The sequence below is a fragment of the Gallus gallus genome, chromosome 18 (genome assembly GCF_016699485.2).
Source record: "Gallus gallus isolate bGalGal1 chromosome 18, bGalGal1.mat.broiler.GRCg7b, whole genome shotgun sequence".
NCBI lineage: Eukaryota > Metazoa > Chordata > Aves > Galliformes > Phasianidae > Gallus > Gallus gallus.
The window spans coordinates 7,620,035-7,640,027 of record NC_052549.1 but is presented as its reverse complement, the minus strand read 5'-3'; the positions used below and the strand labels follow the sequence as shown (position 1 = coordinate 7,640,027).

Here is a 19,993-nt window from a genome sequence, read left to right as displayed (position 1 = left end):
AAAATCCAGCTCTTTACAATGGGTCAGTGGAAACTAAGCTGAGTAAAAATAACTCTGATTGTAGTGAAGCCTAAACTTTGTTAGGAGTAGGGGAAATTTGTAGGGGAAAGGCAGGAATCCGTTGAATGAAATTGATATCAGCCATGTTTGACTAAATTCATTACTTGATATCTCTCATTGGTGATCTAGTAAAGAATGAGTGGGAGCTATACATTACTAAATCTACCATTTAATTTTAATAAACATAATAATTTAGCTTGAAGCTTCCAGAGACTGGAAAACTAAATGATTCTGCTCTCTTAACTGGGGAGAGAGAGGCAGCTCAGCACAATGTACTTTTTCTTTATTTCTTCACCAGAATGATTGTATGCAACCAAGTGATGAAATATATTCTGGATAAGATAGATAAAGAAGAAAAGCAGGCAGCTAAGAAACGAAAGCGAGAAGAGAGTGTGGAGCAGAAGCGTAGTAAACAGAATGCTACCAAGCTGTCAGCTCTACTTTTCAAGCACAAAGAACAGCTCAAAGCTGAAATCTTGAAAAAAAGAGCACTTCTGGACAAAGAACTACAAATTGAAGTGCAGGTAAGGACAGTTATTCTCAGACTTACTTGATTTTTAAGTTGAGGACAATGTTTCAGCATTAACTTCTAATGACTCTATTTTCTCAGTGAGCTTTTAAGGAAACATATGGAAAGAAGTTCTGGTTTTGTATGCATGGTTCTCTGCAAAGCCAACGGGTGTCCTTTTCATGCTTTATGTTTTTCACCTGTGCTGAAACTACCTTGTTTCCTTAAACAGTTTTTGTAGAACTGCAGCCAGCATAGTGTGCCAAGAGTGCTGTCCTTTAATGTTGTAGGTTGTACACATTAACAGTTTGCACCTTGGGAAGACTTGAATTATTTTTCTTTTGATTACTCATGGGGATATATGTCTGTGTTTTAAACCTGTTCTGGAATAATCGTGTGAAGTGCCTCCCTCTCTATTTGTTTAATATACTTCAGGAGGAGCTAAAGAGAGACTTGACTAAAATTAAGAAAGAAAAAGAAAAAGCCCAGGCAGCTGCTGCTGCAGCAGCTGCAGCCGCTGCCGCAGCAGCAGCTGCTGCCTCTGCCACCCCACCACCACCACCGCCACCACTGCCATCGCCACCACAGCACCACACAGCCAGCGTCACCTCCTCCTCCTCCACCACAGTCCCAGTGCCAATATCCTCCCAGAAGAGAAAGCGAGATGAGGAGAGAGACTTGTCAGCTTCCAAGTCAAAGAAAAAGAAAATGATTTCTACTACCTCAAAGGAAACAAAGAAGGACACAAAGCTTTACTGCATCTGTAAAACGCCTTATGATGAGTCTAAGTGAGTAGTGAATGCCATTGGTTTTTAATGTGTATTGTTAGATTTAGGTTTAGTGGTTAGCTAGCAGTGGTAAGGTAGTTCTAGAACTGAAGTATCAAGTGTTACTGCAGTGATCAGTAAGGTGTAGAGAATGAAGTCTCTTTTTCACTAGCAGTTACAAAACTATTAACAGACTTGATTTACCTATTAACGTATGTAACTGATATTTCTACTTGTTTGCATGTTTCCATTGTATGATCTTTCTGTCTCACATGCACATTTCTTTTTTTTTTTTCTCCACTCTGTTATTCTTTCTTTTTGCCCTTTGCCTCTGCCTCGGAAGCAAGTGACAGTTTGGTTTGAGCAATTTCTTGTGAACAGGTGGCTGATGCTCTTTAGAAATAGCTCTGGTACCGTCTTCCAATAAATGATTTTTTTTTTTTTTAATTCCTAGCCAGTAAAGGAGCTTCCATGTTACTGGACTGCAGTTCACTTTGGACAATGTTTTGGGTTGAAATAGTTTTTGTATATTAATGTACGGTCCAAGCTTGATCAAAGATTAAGTGTGTGAGCATTTGACAAAGTGAAAACTGCAGTTCCCTGTGGTTTGTTTCTTTCCATGGACAAGGAAAAATACTTCTGTGAATGAGGAAATGCTATATACAAACCTTGCAAAGAACATTACTAAATGCTGGAGTAGAAGATTTTGTGGATGGCAGGGGGCAGTGTTATGCATTTCTGCTGAAGCTAGAAGTGATCAACATCCTTAGTAATAGTTACTATCTGATAGCTGTCTAGATACGTGTGTAAAAGAAATTCAACTTCAGGCCAGTTCCAAGTGAGTATTTAATCTGCTTAACAAGTGATGATACAAAAAAGTATTAATTGATGCCATTTGGTGGTGCTTTCAATACTGATAACAGAGATGAACCATAGAGATGGAGTAGTGTTTTCATACCAGGAATGGTTTCTCATTTCAAACTTGGGGTCAGGACTAGAGAATCTCCTACAGTTCCTTATAGCCTCTTTTTTTAGTTACAATTACTAAATTCAGTTGAGGCCTTTGGGTTGTTTTGTTTTTTTTAAATCTTAGGTGCTCAGTAGTTCTGACCATTGCAGTGTTACATCAGTGTGGGAAATTGTAGGCTATCTGTGCTAGCATCTCTTTGTAAATTGCAGACTCCCAGAGTCCTGGTCTGTAATTGACTGCTATTTCTAAGGCATGTGTATCTTGCCTGTCTCAATAAGAATACTGTGTTAAGTTCACCGAAAGACAGAAAACCGAGGAGGAGGATACCTGCTCTCCTCTTGTTGTGATGCTGAGCACTGGTCTGTATGAGCACTGCTGTTGTTAGTCAGCAGTAGAATTGTCATAAATTAAGACGGGATGAACAAATTCTGTGAGCAAAAGAATTTGGTTTTCATTTTATTTCAGTGGGCATTTGTGTAAGCTGATAAAAATATGGTCATAGTGTGAATTTTGGTGTCCTGAATCAGTAAGTGTGCTTAAATACATAGAATAAAAGTTTAAGACATGAGATGTTACTAACTGATCAGTGCCCTGAGCAATCTGATTCGATTCTGCTGTTCTGCTTCTTGTCAATTCTGAATGTTATGTTCCTAAAAATGATGACTGTACCATTGAGCTATATTATGATTTCACTATTTGGAAAGCAATTAGGCAGATTTTAAAAGAGCTTCCTGGTAAACATTGTTTATATGTATGTATATACACTCATGTAGGCATCAGGTACTCCTCTTTGTGCTGGTGTCTCTTTTCTGCTTTAAAGAGGATAGATGTGAATCTGAAAAGATTATTTGAGATGTATTTCAAATGCCCTGTACTCATTAGGATTTAGTAAGTCCACAAAGGTAATTCTGTGTGTTACTTACTCTATTGCAAGGCCCTTACATTTAGTTCTCACTGGTTTCACACCAGGGTTGTAGGCTTCTATGTATGTTGTATGGAGGATGGTCAACAAGGACATCCTTCTAAGATTCCTACTTATATTCCAACTAATTAGTTAAAGCATAATGTGAAGCCTGTTTAACATTCTGGTGGCGAGTTTTGCTTTAGCTTCTAGCTGCAGGTAGGAGCAGCTAGGTCTGATCCCCTTTGGGAAAAAGACCACAACTGAGTTGTTGCTGACAGCTGTTAGAAGGAGCCGCGTTGATCCGTTGTTGATGGAAGGTTGGTTTGTGCCGTTTTTAGGATGTGTCTGACTGAAAATGCAAAGGTAGGTTTGGAGCATCTTGAGCAAACACCCAGGAAGGCAGGGGTGTTCATTTCGTGGAGCATTGGCTAGCTGCTGTCCTCCTGCTGGTGTGTACTGAGCGGTGGTTGGCTGGAGACTGATGAATTAGGTAGGGCTGCAGAAACTGATAAAGCAGCATAGTGCAGGTGGTTGATGGTCTCTAAAATTTAGGAAGGTCCCCAGGGTCAGCTTGCTTTTGCTTAGGCAGAGAGAATGAATGCATAACTTCGCCCATCTGGTTGATTTCCATGAGTCATAGGTGTGTTCTGAGGTATCCATACACAAAATGTCAAACATCCTTGCATAATATTTTAGAGTTTTGTCACATCATTCTGTGCAGGGTCCCATTCACATGATTCTGTATCTGGTTCCCTTCACGTTGTGTCATACCACATCTGGTTCTGTCACGTAGCTGTCTGAGAGTAGGCACTGTTCTCTGAAAAATGATCAACATACCAATTTACCACAGTATTGAGTAGCTGAATCTCTGTTTTTCAGCCTGCCTCCCCCACGTCCTCAATTAAAATTATGACAGCCATGTCCTGACACAGATTTTTTTTGTATCATGTTATACCAATATGTATCCTACACATGGCTGTTATGCATGTTCCTTGTAGTGTACTTGTAACTCCTAGCTGGTGTTTGCGCTTTGCTTTTGTTTTTTAAATTAACTGAGACCTACATTTTCAAATCTTAAAGAAGTGTTTAAGTAGCTTTTGAGCTACAATTTTGAAAATGTAAATCTTTTCCTTTGGCCTTGTCTTTTTGTGCCTTTTACAAATTTTCACGCACACATTGGAGATGTGTTTTTAGACCGGTTTTGTCAAGGTCTGGTTACATATTGATGTGCATTTCAATGAACTGTCAATTTAAAATTGACCCAAGTGACCTTATCAACAGCATAGCTGCAGCATGAGATGTTAGCTTGTGAGAATAGAATGCTGGGAAGCAGGGAAAACAAGAGAACGTTGAAGAAAGTAGGCCAGCAAGAAAGTGCATCAGAGAGAAATGCAGGGGAAAGTGCCATGCCATTTGAAATGACAATTACATTGTCATTTTCATTGTGAATACTTTTAGGTTCTATATTGGCTGTGATCTTTGTACTAACTGGTATCATGGAGAATGTGTTGGCATCACAGAAAAGGAGGCTAAGAAAATGGATGTGTACATCTGTAATGATTGTAAACGGGCACAAGAGGGCAGCAGTGAGGAATTGTACTGTATCTGCAGAACACCTTATGATGAGTCACAGTGAGTTCTGATAAGAACCTCTTATTTAATGTCTAGGTAGCAAACTGCTCTGACTTTGGTTACCTGTTCCTTACAAAGAAAAAAGTTATTCTGCATATAATGTATTCATTCGTAATACAAATTCATTTTCAGTAATTGTCAAATGTGGTATTCGGTGGATTTTTTGTGCTATAGTCTGATCTGGATAGAAAGCATAACTTTAGCATGGGGGTATATGATTGGCATCTTTTTGTAAGGTTTTGAGTCGTAAATACCCTCTTGAGCATTCAACTACAAGACTGATGCTTCCATATGAAAAATGTTCATGTAGAGTGAAATAGGAGCCCAGTTGTAGTCCAGTTTGCACCAAATGTACCTCGAATTGTTTGGGAATACTTCTTGGGAGATATTTCTGGCATTACTGTTCCTTTCAGCTCTAAAGCAGATGACTGATTTTGAAACCTTGAATGCTTGATAGTGTGTAGCAGAAAATTCAGTAACTAATTGTGAAACGTTCTGTAATTTAGTCTGTAAATACAAAAGCAGTTTGAATAACATAATTAGAATTTGTCAGTCTAAAATGTCACGTGCCGTACTGTTGTATTTGTGCCAAGTATCTTGTGTGCAAGGGATTGCAGGTTTATGTTTGTAAATGTGATCTTGAAATAAATCTAGTCACTAACGTATTTTTGGATCTTGCAGATTTTACATTGGCTGCGACCGGTGTCAGAACTGGTATCATGGTCGGTGTGTTGGCATTTTGCAAAGTGAGGCTGATCTCATTGATGAGTATGTGTGTCCACAATGTCAGTCCACAGAAGATGCCATGACTGTACTCAGTCCGCTAACTGATAAGGATTACGAAGGGTTAAGAAGAGTACTACGCTCTTTACAGGTGAGAACACAAACTGCAGCAGAGTGGGATGCCTTACTGTGTAAGAGGTATCTCCTGAGTCTTGGAGTGTGTTCTGATTTCTCTTCCAGTTGTGTGAGATTTTTTTTTAAAAAAAGCAAACAGCAAGACCTTATTTTGTGCAAAGTGCCACCGTGTCAGCTGCAACTTAACTGGCGTTATTGTACTGTGGAACACTTAGTTCAGCATATCGCCACTTCTTAGTGAAAGTATCTACTAAAGAGTGCTAATTTTTTGTTGTTAATTACCTGTTGTTTTCCTGACAGGCTCACAAGATGGCCTGGCCATTCTTAGAACCAGTAGATCCCAATGATGCACCAGATTATTATGGTGTTATTAAAGAACCAATGGGTAAGTGTTTCAGAATAATCTGATGATGAGCAAGTAGTTTTGGGATTAGGAATACCAAGTTCATTACCTATTATGCTTGTAAGTACTGCAAGTAAATATGCACGTGTAAAAATACACGAGGTAATCCTGCCCACCTCTGTGTTCACACATTCTCCATAACTGATGTTTGAAAATAAGCACTTCAAGGGCATTTTCCAAAGGTAAGTCATTGTTTTTTCAGTTAAACGTTGTTTTTAATTTACATTTGCATTAAAACAGAGCAATTACTACTTTGTCCATTCCTGTCTCATTAATGTATCTAGTTGGTAGGAGTGGGAGCACTAGTATTTTGTGTGGTTGTGCACTTGAAATCTTTCATCTGTCCCATGTGGTAAATATGCATGTTCCTGTGGAAACACAAAATTCGTTTAAGGCAAGTCATGAATTCAGGTGATCAGAGGATTAGGTATACACGTCTGACTCAGTCCCAGTAAGGGCTATGAGGAAAGTGAAATACAGGAATCCAGATTTTTTTCACACTTTTGTTTTCTTTCCTTAATTTCTTCAGGAATAGTAAATAGCTTCCTGTAAGAAACCAACATCTGCAAGATCACCTTGTGCTTTTTAATTCAGCTGCACATGACACATTCATGCATAAGTACTTATTCTAAGGGAGGTTTACTGGTGTTAATGTGTCACGACTTGCATTCCTGGAAATACAACTAAACCTCTATAGGCTTTGTTTCCTGCACTCTGATAACGTTAACTTCTGTTGAAGATGAAAATGCCTCGTTTTAATAATCTTTGCTTTCTTTTAAAGACCTTGCCACCATGGAAGAAAGAATACTGAAACGTTACTACAAAAAGGTCACAGAGTTTGTGGCAGATATGACCAAAATCTTTGATAACTGTCGTTACTACAATCCAAGTGACTCTCCTTTTTACCAATGTGCAGAAGTTCTTGAATCATTCTTTGTACAGAAACTAAAAGGATTTAAGGCAAGCAGGTAAGCTAAAATGTTCCTAATCATAGATGTTCTGTGGTCCCCTAAAATCTCCCTAATGCTTTTAGAAGCTTACCTTACATTCATACAAAGATTTGCTTGTCCATGCACTTACTTGGACAACTGCCTTTCTTTTAAAGGGGAAAAAAACTGTTCTATAGCAGCCGACTGTCATTTTCAATCAACATTAAGGCTTAAATATGGTTGGTTGGTTTTTTTTTTTTTCAGATTACTTTGTAATACTCATTCAAAGTGAGATGCTGTATACAAATTTAGTATAATACCCATAGAAAACTTGGATGACCCTAAGTCATAGCTGCAGAAAACTTAAATGAGAATCATTTCTCAGCAGGACATACACTGTGCTGTTCTGAGATTTAATTATGTTCTGCAGTGCACCAAGTTTTTTTAGATGCTGAGAAGAGACTGTTCTTCTGTGAGGCTTGTAATTCAATGGAAGAACTTAAAATAGTTCGCTTTTTAATACCTTTTCTAATGGTTTTATAACTCACCTTATTTCAGAGAGAATAAATATACTTTATCTAAAGATAGATGGAAAACTAAATACAATTCAAATTTGAGTATTTAAAATCGAGTTTTCTTTTCTAATGTTTTTCTGTAGAAAGACTGATGAAGAGTATTTCCCTAACGTAGACATTTCTGAAAACGAATAGGCCACTGTACTTTGGATTTTTCTATTGTCCATCTACATCCTTGTTGTACTCCAACATGAGCCAACTGTAACTGAATTACAAATGTTGAATGCCTTCCAGCATTATGCAGAAATCTGTATGTGTACGGTAGTGGAATTTGTCCATCTGACTGTAACAGTCAAAACTAAGGTTCCTAGTCTAAGATATTAACGCAGGATTAAATTCATTTGTAATTAAGTAAATTGAACACTTTGCTTTATACCTACTGCTGTGGAAGCTCTAATCCAATGAGAGTAATACCGATGAGAGAGGATGTGAGACCAAATGGATTATACCAGCATTTTTCCTTCCCAATGTAATACCGTAGTAATAATCTTAATTAGGTAGTTCTCAACTCATGTTTCTTTCATCATGCATTTGCTGGTTATCCAGCATCCACTGCTCACACAATTTCATTGCTGTGTTTTATTTGTTATTGTCTTTCATTTATACCATCTGTGTCCTTTCTTCTCTTGCAGATTGTGATATCTTTAGTCTGAACTGTTTTAACTGGAATCAGAAATTTCTTTTATTGTACAATTCAATAACATTAAATAGCCCTAAAAATCCAGATCATTTGTCTAAAAAGTAAACACTGAGTCTCATTTTTTACTATTACCAGCAATCCTGCTGGTTAAATGCAAATGTGTTAACAGGAAAAATAAAATTGTCCCATTCCTGGAATACTGCATTGAGAGAAATGAAAAATTCATCTTGGAAGCCATGTATTTCATTGCTTTATTTTCAGTCACTAATAAAATTGTGGATGTCAAAGAGGAGTTCTGCTGAACACTGATGAGCAAAGATGTGATTTTTAATATGCCTGGTTCAGTTTTTTCTATTAAGATAATCCAAGGATTTCTTGAATAAATTTAAGCTGAATACACCTTATTATAAATATTCACCCGCATAAATTGTCTTCTTCCTTTCCTTTTGATGTACTGCTGTTATGTAAGCATGAGAATAAAACTGATTTCAGGCATTTTGAAATATTCCAGTGACACTGTATTTGGCAACCAATGAAGTATTTGTGTACCGGACATGAAAATGTGAATAAAATTCAGGGAAAACCAAGTGGGTTTTTTGGAACAGTTAAGACAAAAAAAAAAAAAAAAAAGGAAGCAACACAGTGGTAATTCCCTCCCAGTGATTTACCTGTGGCAACACCTTGCAGCAACTGTGTTTCCCAAAATGAAGGGTGCTTAATTCTTCACTTTCTTCTGTACTCTGCAGGTCCCATAACAACAAACTGCAGTCTACAGCTTCTTAGAGTTCTGCGTGTTAACCTAACAAACGAGCAAGAATCTGGTTGTCTGAAAATTTTTAATTAAGAAGCCAGATGTTTTTAGTCAGGTTATCCAGACAAGACTTGATGTAAACTGCGTTTTTATTGGTCACAACAGTCAAATTATATCCTTGGCTTATTTTGTCCAAAGGACAAAGAAATAAAAATCAGCAGCACCACTTCTTGTCAAGATCAAATTGTTGTACTATTGTGGCAGAAGCAGGAAAACTTTGTTTTGTTGAAGGAGAGAGAGAAAGAGCAAGAAAAAAGATACAGTAAATGGGGTCAAGTTTAACTCCATGGAAATGCCACGTCTGTTCTTCAGTGAAGAAGCTGGTTTAAAGTCCACACAGAAAACTTTGACTGTATTTATTTATTGTTGCAAAAAAGACGCTTTTTTATTGCTGCCCTCATTTGTCAGCTAATTATTTTTTCTTATAAAATCCAGCCCCGGTCACATGTAATCCATTCTGTATCTTAACATGATTCCTGTAGGTAAAAGTACAAGAAGACCTCTAGATGTCTTTTCTTTCTATGAAAGGAGCTGCTATGTACACATGTGCACACACACAGAACTGGGAATCAACGATGAGTTTGTCATTCATGGTAGATTAAAAACAAACCAGAACAATTAAGCTTGCATAAAGGTTGGGCTAAGTGGTCATGGACTACAGACTCTGTTGCCTTGAATATAACAGTACAATTTGTCATTTACTCTGCACCAGACTGAAACGAGTAAAATCTATTTGAAGGTATCTTGTTTGTAAACATTTGTCAGATTCTAATTTTTTTCTTTTGTATTAAAATTCAAAATATGGATGTATATGAAACAAAATAAATGGAGATAATTGTTCTCCCCACACATGTAGGTGTCTTTGAATGTGCGCTGATATGTTTGTAATGCTTTGGGGATCTGTTGGAAAGGTATTTCGAGTAAGTGGGGAGGGAAGTGGAAAAGGAGATCTGACTTGACTTGGCTCCAAGGGTAGCATTTAAAACTTCTCGTTCTTAAGCAGCTGTTATCCCTTTATAAAATTCCTACAGTGGTGCCAAAATTACTGTAACAGATAACGTGATAGGAAGTATTTTGTGAAATGTCACTGCCCACTGCTGAGTTAAGTGATATTTTGCCAAGTACCCTAGAACTGTAGAGTACCAAGTGTAAGTACATCTATGAGGGGCGTTGTGGATGGCTTTGTTGTTTCCTGCCTAAGAAGTTGCTGGCAAGAAGGATAAGCTGAAGTCAAAAGAAGATGCAATTTGCAGATGTTTCTTTTTCTTTCTCACTTGCATACTGCATAAATGACCTTCTTGTATTTCCTTTATCTACAGTTACTGAGCCATGATTTATATGCAGCTCTCCAACCATTTGACTTAAGCTTTTGCACTAATTCACAGTTAACTTCTGTTCAGTGAGCTGGGATTTCCCTGATGTATGAGTAAGCTCCTTCTGGGTTTAACCTCACACCTTGCTATGCAAGAACCTTCTTTGTTGTTTTTTCTTAAAGATGTTGCTACTGACCACACTTTCTTATACTCACAGGCTCAGGTGTAAAGATACTTCTGGGATAATTTTATCTAATAAAACCCATGTTTTTTGTACATGCAAATGTTGTCATTTAACCTATATGTGAAAACTGAGTGTGAAAACAATTATCCATTTACGCTTCTTGAAGTTAAAGAAGAGTAGTTGCATTTAGGTTATGTTGTCCTTGACATTTAAGATAAAAATGCTGCATATTGTATGCATTGTGTTTTTAATGCAGAAAGGAAAAAACCACAGCTTCTAACAGTGTTTTAACATACCTTGCATTTCATCAAAACTTCGCACTATTTCTGTACTATTCATCTAGAAATATGACATTGGAAACTTTCCTACCTGTAGGCAATAGATTGCTATGTTTTTAACAACTTGTGGCAAATTGAAGAGTACTTTTTTTGTACCTTAAAGGACACATCATCCTAGACAAATAAAATAACGTGCTTGACATTGATTTGGTGGTGTTTCTAATGAAACAATTGATAATGTTACGCTGTACAGGTCTTGGCTTTTCCAGATCAGGTATAATAGCTAGCGAATCAGTTTTATCGGGGAAATAATCCATGCACATGACTTTATCTCGCTGAAAGCCTCGTTGAGTAATTAATTCCCACCTTCCTAAAAGCACGGTAAGTTCCTAAGATCTGTTATCTCTGTTCAGTCATCTTCCTTTTAAGTTTTTTTTATAAATAACAGAGTTTCAAAATAGTCACGTATTGTAACATAGGTTTTGATAATGTGAGGCATTCTAGCTGGATTTTTGTTTCTCAAACTACTTTCAATCAATTTCTTATGACCTGCATTTAGTTCATGAAACAGTTAACGTGGATTTAAAGTTGGTTAAAAAGCTGAGCTTACCCAAAAGCCACAAATAATCTCCTAGGAGAACGGGAAGGACAGCATTGCTCTACACTGGATTTTTGTGTGTTGGCTGCAGAATGTTCACGTTTCTTCTGGGGGAGAAACAAAATGATTTTCTGTGAGATACCTAACAGCATAGTGGCTATTGCTTCCAAGTAATATCTTCTTTTCAGTGCAGTTAACGCTGTGGGGTTTTTTTAATGGTAAGTGCTACATTTTAGAATTCCACGTGATTCAGAGTGTTTTTCTTCCATACTGCAGCATGTGATAGGCCTGGTAAGGAGGGGAAACTAGTGATGCTTCCCCTCCGGCTGTATTTCAGTTGGGCTGAGAAATGCCGTGGCTTCTTGCTTGGCTGTTGTGATAATATTTTAAGGAATACCTTCCAAGAAGGAAAGGGAAGAGAAGATGACCCTGTAATGCAAACAGGGAGAACAGAATACACTGCTCTTCAGGCTTGCTTCTAGAGCAACACTTGTACCTGAGGTAGCAGTGGAGGCTGTGTCAGTTGCTGGCCTTTCACTTTGGATTTGGATGTCTCTTTTCCAGGATAACATCTATGGCCACATCTCATTTTGGTTGTATTTTCACACCCATGCTTTGCCTGCTTTAGATTGCAGTAATGTCTGGGAGGTGGGGATGGGTGTGTAGTTGCTATTCTGGGCAGATGATTGATCTGGGACTTGCTCATTAGTCCCTGGACTGCATTTGAAAATAGAAACACAGAAACTTGAGATGCACATCTAACCTTCCTCCTTCCTTCCCCTGCCCCACCCAGTCCAGTCCGGTGCTTTGAATCATTGCCAGGAACAGTCATTTTTGCCAAATCAAGAGCCCTCTTAATTAAGTTTTGGGAAAATTCCACCTATGTACGCTATGCTCCATACGACCTTTTTCACACTGAAGAAGTGAGGTGGTATATCTTAGATGAACACAAACTACTGGTGAGTTTATGTCCTATAGTGACAGTCTGCTAGGTCCTAAAATGTATGATGTTCACTGTTGGTATTTTGTCTCTTATTCCAGATCAAGAAGTATCTCATACAGTGCGACTTATCCCACATCCACTGCTCCATAGCTTCTCAGTGACCCTAAACCAAGCTGCAGACTTATCTGAGGTAGAATTGCTCAAAAGAAAAACAAAGTTTTAACGTTTTGTTGCCGTTAAGATTCTAGTGGCTCATTTGTAGGGATATTTGCAAATACTGTCAGAGCTACTGGGTTTGCAAGAATGTTTTGCCTTACTAACAGTAGTAGTTAGCAGTTATTTTTCTACTCCACTGTTGAAGTAGGCAGATCTGAACTGTGTCTTAAAATCACAAGGTGATCCTTCCAGCAAGGAGATGCTCCCACTAAATACTCTTTTACATAACCTTTTGTGATCTTTTGAAACCCAGAAAAACAGCCGAGACCTCCGTGAACACTTTATTAATTTATTGAAAAGACTTAGAATTTGTGAATACTGACTTTTGGAGCATTACACATTAAGAGATCCCCTTTGTGGAATGATTATATAATTAAATTCTTAAATCTTCACCACTTAATGGTACTAAAAGGTTGTATATTTGATTCAGAATAACTCTTCTGATGTGCAAGTGTAAATTTGATAGTTCTCATGGGAAGATAACATTCAGTACACAGTTCTAAAGCTGAACTTTTAAGGAACTGACAGTGTAGCCAGGCATACAAAATGTGCTTGCAATTGCACACTCATTTTGCATTCCTTGGCATGAACTTCTGCCATAATTTGTAAGCCTAATTGGGCATTTGTGTTGTGTAGTTACTTGATTTGCTTTCAGTTAGTTGTTAATTATTCAAGTATATGAATACACTACTTTATAAGCTTTATATGAAAACTCAATTCTGTTTAAAGAAGTGTATTTGAGGACAGCAACATAATATGAAAGATACTTAGTTTTGCTGGTTTCTTTTGTATCAAATGTATATAATACTTAGATTTGAGTGAAAACACAACTGACATCTTCTATAGATTTGACATCCTCTAAGATTTGTTTGAGGTGAAGGGCTTGGAAGTACGGTTACTTCTTGTGTACCTAAGAACTGTGTCTTCAGCATTTCACTTTACAATCAGTACAGATTATTAGGGGTACATTACAGCAGAGGAGGCGGTAGTCTGGGGGTGTGAAAACAGCTAGAGCAAGTTTATGACCAGTTACTGTAGATGGACTTCTGTGCTGTTTCACAACATATAGATAGCTAGTCAGAACATTCAGCTAGTGTTTGCTACAGCACAAATGCAAGTGCTATCACAGTCAATTTCAGCCATCAGTAGAACTACCTCCCACTGTTGCTAAATCATGTTTGTTCTGGTAGGTGAATTCTACTGCTGCCTGTGTTATAGGAGGAGCTTACTGAAGCCTTATGTACATTTAGTGCGAGCCCCTTGCACTTTGCGGTTCCTTTTCCTGTTGAACCTCTTCACGTAGCTGCTGCTGCTTGCAAGCAAGCCATCCCCTGGCCTCAGGTGCCCACGCAGGAACTGCACAAGGTTTGCAGGGATCTGTCTTCTCTTGTGGTAGATCTGACCCATCACAATGTATCTGCTGCCTGCAGGGGAAATTAGATTTCTGTGTTAAGAAGAAAACGTTGATTCATTCACTGCACTCACTTTAAGGACAATAGATCTATGAATAGATAAGAAGTTAGACCCTAACAAAATACATCGTGGGACTTGGGGGTTGTAGTTGCATGTGAATTATTTATTCTGTTATACTGCAACTAGAAGGTTTTGTGGGACAATACTGGTATTTGATAAACCTGCATTTAGAAGGAACACTAGACTATTCACAAAGAGCTTATGCTCCTGCTTAATTTTGTTTAAGCAATCCTGGAAACCCTTGCAATCGTCTTGGAACTGGATAAAGTTGAAGGGCTGTACTGCTACCTGATTTCTCCATGCAGGTGGGTTTCTTACCAAGTTGCAGAAGTGGGGTAGAAGGAACCCCTCTGGTTTAAGCACAATTTTTTTTCCAAAATAACACAACCCAGGATGAGCCTTTTGAACAGAGGCAGACTAAAATTGCACTGTATGCAGGAGGAACAGTAGAGTGGATTTAGCTGGGATTGTTTACCAAGTTTGAAGTCTGGACATGGTTTGCTGCAGTTGAAAGAATCCACAACTAGAATGTGAACGCGGAAGAAGAAGCCATCAGGAGTAATATACAGGCGACTCATCTTGTATAGTCCATCACTGTTGACCAAAAGTGTAATCAAATGGACTCCACTCCCCAGTCTTTCCATGTTATAAACAATTCCATTCACTGCTGTTTTAAGGGCAAGAAAAAAGAAGCATCAGATTACATATCATAGTGGTAACTCAGGGTAAATGTGAAGACTCATTTAAAATACTGTAAATACCAGCACAGAAATTATTTGGTGCAGTAATTGGCAGGACTGAAAGTAGCAGTTATTCAAATTATATGACATGTGATGACTTACTAGCATTTCTGTTCTTTACAGCTCTAAGTGAAGTTTATAAAAAGGTTCAAAATGAAGTCATGGTTTTAGAATTGTTCCTCACCTCGATATTCAAAATACTTACTTGACAAAGTAAAACTCACAAGTTTTAAACACCACGGTGTAGTCCAAAGCTAACCTACTAATGAGCCATTTTGGATTTGAAAGGAAAGGCCCTCATCACATCAAGCAGCAAGGGCACCAAGAAGGCGATGTCATGCTGTCAGACAGTTGTTTCATGCTATCCACTCAATTTCTGATTTTAATAAGTAGTGGAATTGGAAAAACACAGCTGTGTTAGGTGTTAAGAACTTCGGTAACTGGGATTCTACCTGCATCACTGAGAACTTGGATTCAGTCTGTGGCTGTAAACATAGAGAACTGAGAAATGCTCTCTATGATCACAGCAATGGAACTGGGCTGATGTCTTGCTCAGACTGTCTTTTTTTGTACCTGGCCTCTTCAGTGTAAGAGTTGGAGGAGACCGCTATTTGTTAAAGGCTGAAAGGTCCAAAGGTGGTGTCACTGTAAGGCCTATGTTTGACAGGAATGCATGAGAGTTGTAAAACAAATAATAATAGTAAAAATACATAACATTTGTAGAAAGCTCTTCCTGACTTCTCCATTTAGAGAAAACAGATGTCTTGTAACATGTTTATATTCTGCAAATGGAAACATCTGTTACCAGCAGTAGGCATGTATTTTGCTCATCTCTTAAAATACTGTGGGAAAAAGTTGCTGTTTGACGTCATAAGTGTAAGGAAAGACTTCAGTCAGAAAATGCTCTTCAGTACAAAATTACCAAGTTATTTTCTAACACCTTTAGCTATATCAGCATGGATGCAAGGACTGAAGGCATGAGTCCTAAGGAACATCATGACGAATCCTCTATACAGAGAGCATGCTGTTTGGGTTACAATTTATTTTCATTTGCATCCTTATCCCCCAAATTACAAACTTGTTCTAAGTAGTGTAGGCTGTTATACAGCTACAGTGTTTAACATCAGAGTATTGAAAACTGTTGGTCTTCAATTCTGTAGGTCAGCAACAAGAGCACTGTCTTCAGCCCTGGAGTGGAAAGCAGAGGAAGCGGGGAAAAAGATCACTGGTCCAAGGTGGAGAAAGAGTAATGTAAGACTTGGTACTATTGTCACAGTACTCTTACAAATAGCTGTGATGGCTCCTTTTAATGCACTTAATGATTACTTAATATATGTAGTGAAATAGTACCCTAAAAGCAGAAGTGAAGTGTCATGGAGTCCATGAACAAAGATGGCCTTGGCTCTGTGTAGCTCATGGAAGACAGCTTACCAAATTCACTTGTGCAGTAGGCCTCCACTTCATCTCTCTCCTTCCTGCACTCGGTCAGACATGCCTTCTCCATATCGGCTCCTAGAACAGGCACAGAGACTGAGGGACAGCAACGTGCCTTTCTGGGATATTTTATTCAAATTATGGCACCCAACCTTCGGAAAGCTCACAGCGTTCCTTACCGGAGCAGTCTCCTCCCTTACCTTTCTTCAGCATGCTGAAATGGTATGGCAAGCTGGGTGGCTGGCGGTTGGTGACCCAGGAGGGTTTGCTGATCATTTTCAACAGTTCAACGCTTTTGTAGGGGTTTATCTTGCCTGGTCGGTTGAAATGATCCAGCATGTTAGGATCAGCTGACTCTGCTGTTCCAGAGTCAAGAAAAGGATGAGCCCCCAGTAAGGATGTGATCTTATGATAGGAAGATGCTGCGTGCTGGAAGTGAGCTGACACGCTGTTAGCAGCCTCAGCCAGCCGCCTGTCCGCCTGCTTTCTGTTTGCCTGATTCAAGTCAAAGGAGGTGGGAGAAGGCCCCTCGGTTGCAGGTTCCAGAGGCAGGGTCCCTCCGTACTGCAGGAGATGTTTCCTCAGCCCTGTGCTGTTTTCTGTAGAAGGCTTAGTTTGTTTCTTTTTGTCTGAAGAGAGCGAGGAGATTTCAGGAGGTTTTGGGTGCTGCAGGTTGGTGGGAGACAGAAGCCGGTGTTCGCTGGGATCCTCTCTAGTGGTGGCCCAGGCTGGCAGTTTGGCTTGGCCAGGTGTAGCATCTGCTGAGTTACACACATACTTGCTGACAGACTGGCTGGCTTTCTCAGCACAGGGCAAGGATCCTACATTAAAAAAACAAAAGAGGAGAGAGCAAGTCAGAATTGTGTATCATTCCATGCCCCTGTGAATGGGAAGTACCTGGAAGATTGGAGTGTCTGCTCCATAAGTGAGGCCTTCAACTGTATGATGGTGTAACTCACAGTTCAACTGATAAAATAGAGCTCTTCGTTCCTCTGTATTCAGCCACAGAAGGCCTGATACAGAGAATGCAGCTGTGAGCAAAGCACAGGAGATTTGCATTTTTACTTTATTATTGTTGTAAATTAAAAACATGAATTATAAACAAACCCTTTTCTCAAAAGCCTGAATCTCCAGGGAGCATCTGAGGAAACAAAATTCACATTGCCATTTGGGATGCTTGTTTAAAAGACCATGACAACAGAACTGTTTGGTTTTCCCATCCATGGGATGCCTTGTTGACAGTGTCATCTGGACTTTTCAGCGGCTTTTGGCTTTGAACGCTACTGAAAAGATCTTTATCCACAGTTTTGGATCTTTGACTTTTGCACTACAGAGTTGTATGGGAGTCCAAGAAGACCTAGTCTGGTAGCTAGGCTATTGCTGCTGAGTAACAATTATTTCAGGCCTTTTCTTAAGCTAAGAGGACAAGAGCTGAAAAAGACAGGAAGCGTCTGGGACTGCAGTGACAAAGGGACAGACAGGCTTAATGGCACTGTTTGTACAAGCTGGACAGTTACCTAGAGCTTAGTTTGTATTTCACCTTGATTGCTGGGAGCTCTCAAAGCAAAAGACTTTTCTTTTATGCGGGGAGGAGAGAAATTGCCTCTTGCAGTTCTCTCTCCCTGTGCCTGAGCCCTCCCTGTAGTTGGCCAGTGTAGTTTTAGAGCAGTTCACCCACACACAGCCGCTGTCTGGGTGTTCGCTCTCTGTGGTTAGCGCTGTGTAGGAGGCTGATCCTGACTCCTTATGTGAAAAGAGATATTTGACTTACACAGAAGAACAACATCCTGGTTTATCTTCCATAACTGACTCTCAGCTGCTGACCTTGCCATTTCTCCCCCTCTGCTCTCACCAGCTGCTGTCATGGGAAAGATTCCTTGATATTCGGGCTGGCCACATATAAAGTCAAAAGAATGCCCATGAAGAAAAGGGTGGAAGAAGTCCAAGCTAAAGAAAGTAATAGGCAAGGGTGTTATGGAGCTGTTCCCATATGAAGCTGTGTGCTCTGAACAGGTGTTTTAGATTTGGCTCTTATAAATGCACTTTTCTGTCAGTTTATTGAGCCCTCTCAGTCATGGGCTGTAGCGAGAAATGGTTCATTTTTCCCTACCCATCTGTTCAGGGCGCTGAGCCTCGTTCTGTTACACCAGTGTGTTCCCATCCACCTCTTGCAACCTAAGAAATACAACTGCACCATCATCAGTTCCTGGACTTCTTCCTTATGGAATAGATCATCTTTAGCTCCAGAAATAAGACATACATTTGTTCTCAACAGCTTGCTGCAGGGGATAAACTCTAGATCTATAATTTATCAGTGCAGAGAAAGAGAATAAAGGGCACGACCACACACCAATGGAGAAATCCCACATTCAGAAGGAAGGCAAACTTCACCTGCAGGCCGGCGCAGGCAGGATGCGCGGCACCAGCTGCCTGCCTGCTTCGGGCAGGTGCTCCTCATTCTTCCTGACCCCAGCAAAGTAAATACTGCAATTTACATTCCCAACCCGCAAACGTGTTGAAATGTTTCTTTCCCGAGCCTTTACGTGATCAGTGCTGCAACTTGCTGGAGAGCGGCTGCTCTGGAGAGAATCTGAGGAAAAGCCTTTAACCTCCCCTAACACCTCAGGCTGATGCGCCCCAGCCCCGCTGCGCGTGTGGAACTTACCGGCCGCCGAGCTGCAAGATGATCTAATGATAAAGCAGAGGAGCCAGAGCGCTTTGGTTGTCATTTTGAAGTAAAAGTTTTGATGTTGTTTTGTTTGTTGTTGTTGTTGTTTTTTTTCCCCCAGCCTCAAAACGAAGCGGAGTCTCTTACGCCCTTCCCCCGATTCATGCTAATGAGAGGCAGCCTTAGGGGAAACGGGAACCGCTGCCGGACAGCCCCCTGGAGCAGCACCAAGCTGCGGCCTCCCGCCCGCACCCACAGCCCCACAGCGCGTAACGGATGGACGGGAGGGTCACACCAAGGTTTGGAACTGGGGGAGCGCCTCGCTCTGCCCGTGGAATCGCTCCGAGGGGAGCACACGGCTCTGCTGTGCAGGCGGCGGATGGGCGCTGTGCCGCGCGTCGCCTCTGCGCTCCGGCGCCCAAAGGCTGAGCGTTACGGGTGGTACCCGAGGGCTCCAAGCGCGGCAGGAGCATCCTCCGCTCAGGGACCGCTCCCGGTGCGGCGGTTATCGCCCAGCCCAACGGGAAGCCCTGCTGACCGCAGACACCGCTTTATTTTTCAATCCCTATTTGCTGACGTGCAAACTTTTACACCCCAAGCCAACCCCGATGCGGGTCGCTGCGTTTATCCCACTGGAACAGGCGACCTCGTTACCGGACCAAAGCTCCGTGTGACCTCCGGAACGGCCGCATCGCACCTCCCGGCGCTGACAGCCGCCTCAGGCAGCGCAGCCACGGCCGGCTAACCGCGCTGTGCGCCGCCTCAGCTCGGCAGTCGGATTGCGCTGCCCGAATTACCGGGACCGCCCGGCGCGCTCTGGGGAGCCTCTCACCGTTCGCTCACCCGCACACTGAAGCGGCGACCGCTCCGCGCACCTCACTGCTGTCCCTCCGCTCCCCAGCGGTGGCGGTAACGGCACCGCGCTCGGTACCCCCGCCGGCAAAGCGCCGCAACCGGAGGAGGAGCGGCTGAGGGGCTCGGAGCAAGCTTCCCGCAGCGACCAAAAGTGTGGAGTGCGGAATCACACGCGCTTCGCTCCGAGCCCACACCCGGCGGGAGATTCCCGCGCTGAATATACCGAGATGCTAC

The 19,993-nt window shown here is 40.8% G+C and overlaps 2 protein-coding genes across 26 annotated transcripts in view; one reads left to right on the top strand and one right to left on the bottom strand.

Annotated features, from left to right (window-relative positions):
* The window catches only part of BPTF (bromodomain PHD finger transcription factor), a 46,736-nt gene extending 36,830 nt beyond the window's left edge, over positions 1 to 9,906 (top strand). For 11 of the 23 annotated variants that reach the window (XM_015279969.4, XM_015279964.4, XM_040649742.2 and 8 more), the window contains 7 exons: positions 359 to 584; positions 1,004 to 1,356; positions 4,668 to 4,841; positions 5,523 to 5,715; positions 6,000 to 6,084; positions 6,884 to 7,070; positions 7,690 to 9,906. In XM_015279969.4, the coding sequence (XP_015135455.2) occupies positions 359 to 584; positions 1,004 to 1,356; positions 4,668 to 4,841; positions 5,523 to 5,715; positions 6,000 to 6,084; positions 6,884 to 7,070; positions 7,690 to 7,741 (1,270 nt within the window). In that variant the 3' untranslated portion in view covers positions 7,742 to 9,906. The remainder of the gene's footprint in view (positions 1 to 358; positions 585 to 1,003; positions 1,357 to 4,667; positions 4,842 to 5,522; positions 5,716 to 5,999; positions 6,085 to 6,883; positions 7,071 to 7,689) is intronic. The other 12 variants (XM_003642329.6, XM_040649744.2, XM_040649743.2 and 9 more) reach the window with 5 other exon arrangements.
* A 2,956-nt stretch (positions 9,907 to 12,862) lies between these two features.
* C17orf58 (C17orf58 homolog) lies at positions 12,863 to 19,873 on the bottom strand. Of its 3 annotated transcripts, none has more exons than XM_040649781.2 (5): positions 19,748 to 19,873; positions 16,437 to 17,057; positions 16,234 to 16,314; positions 14,538 to 14,729; positions 12,863 to 14,013 (listed from the first exon to the last, which is right to left on the bottom strand). In XM_040649781.2, the coding sequence occupies exons 2-5, from the start codon at positions 16,573 to 16,575 to the stop codon at positions 13,826 to 13,828; spliced, it is 600 nt and encodes a 199-aa protein (XP_040505715.1). In that variant the 5' UTR covers positions 16,576 to 17,057; positions 19,748 to 19,873; the 3' UTR covers positions 12,863 to 13,825. The 3 variants fall into 3 exon arrangements, with proteins under 3 accessions (XP_040505715.1, XP_040505716.1, XP_015135461.2); XM_040649782.2 differs by lacking the exon at positions 19,748 to 19,873 and adding an exon at positions 17,134 to 18,988; XM_015279975.4 differs by lacking the exon at positions 19,748 to 19,873 and adding an exon at positions 18,902 to 18,988.
* Between the last annotated feature and the right edge of the window lie 120 nt (positions 19,874 to 19,993).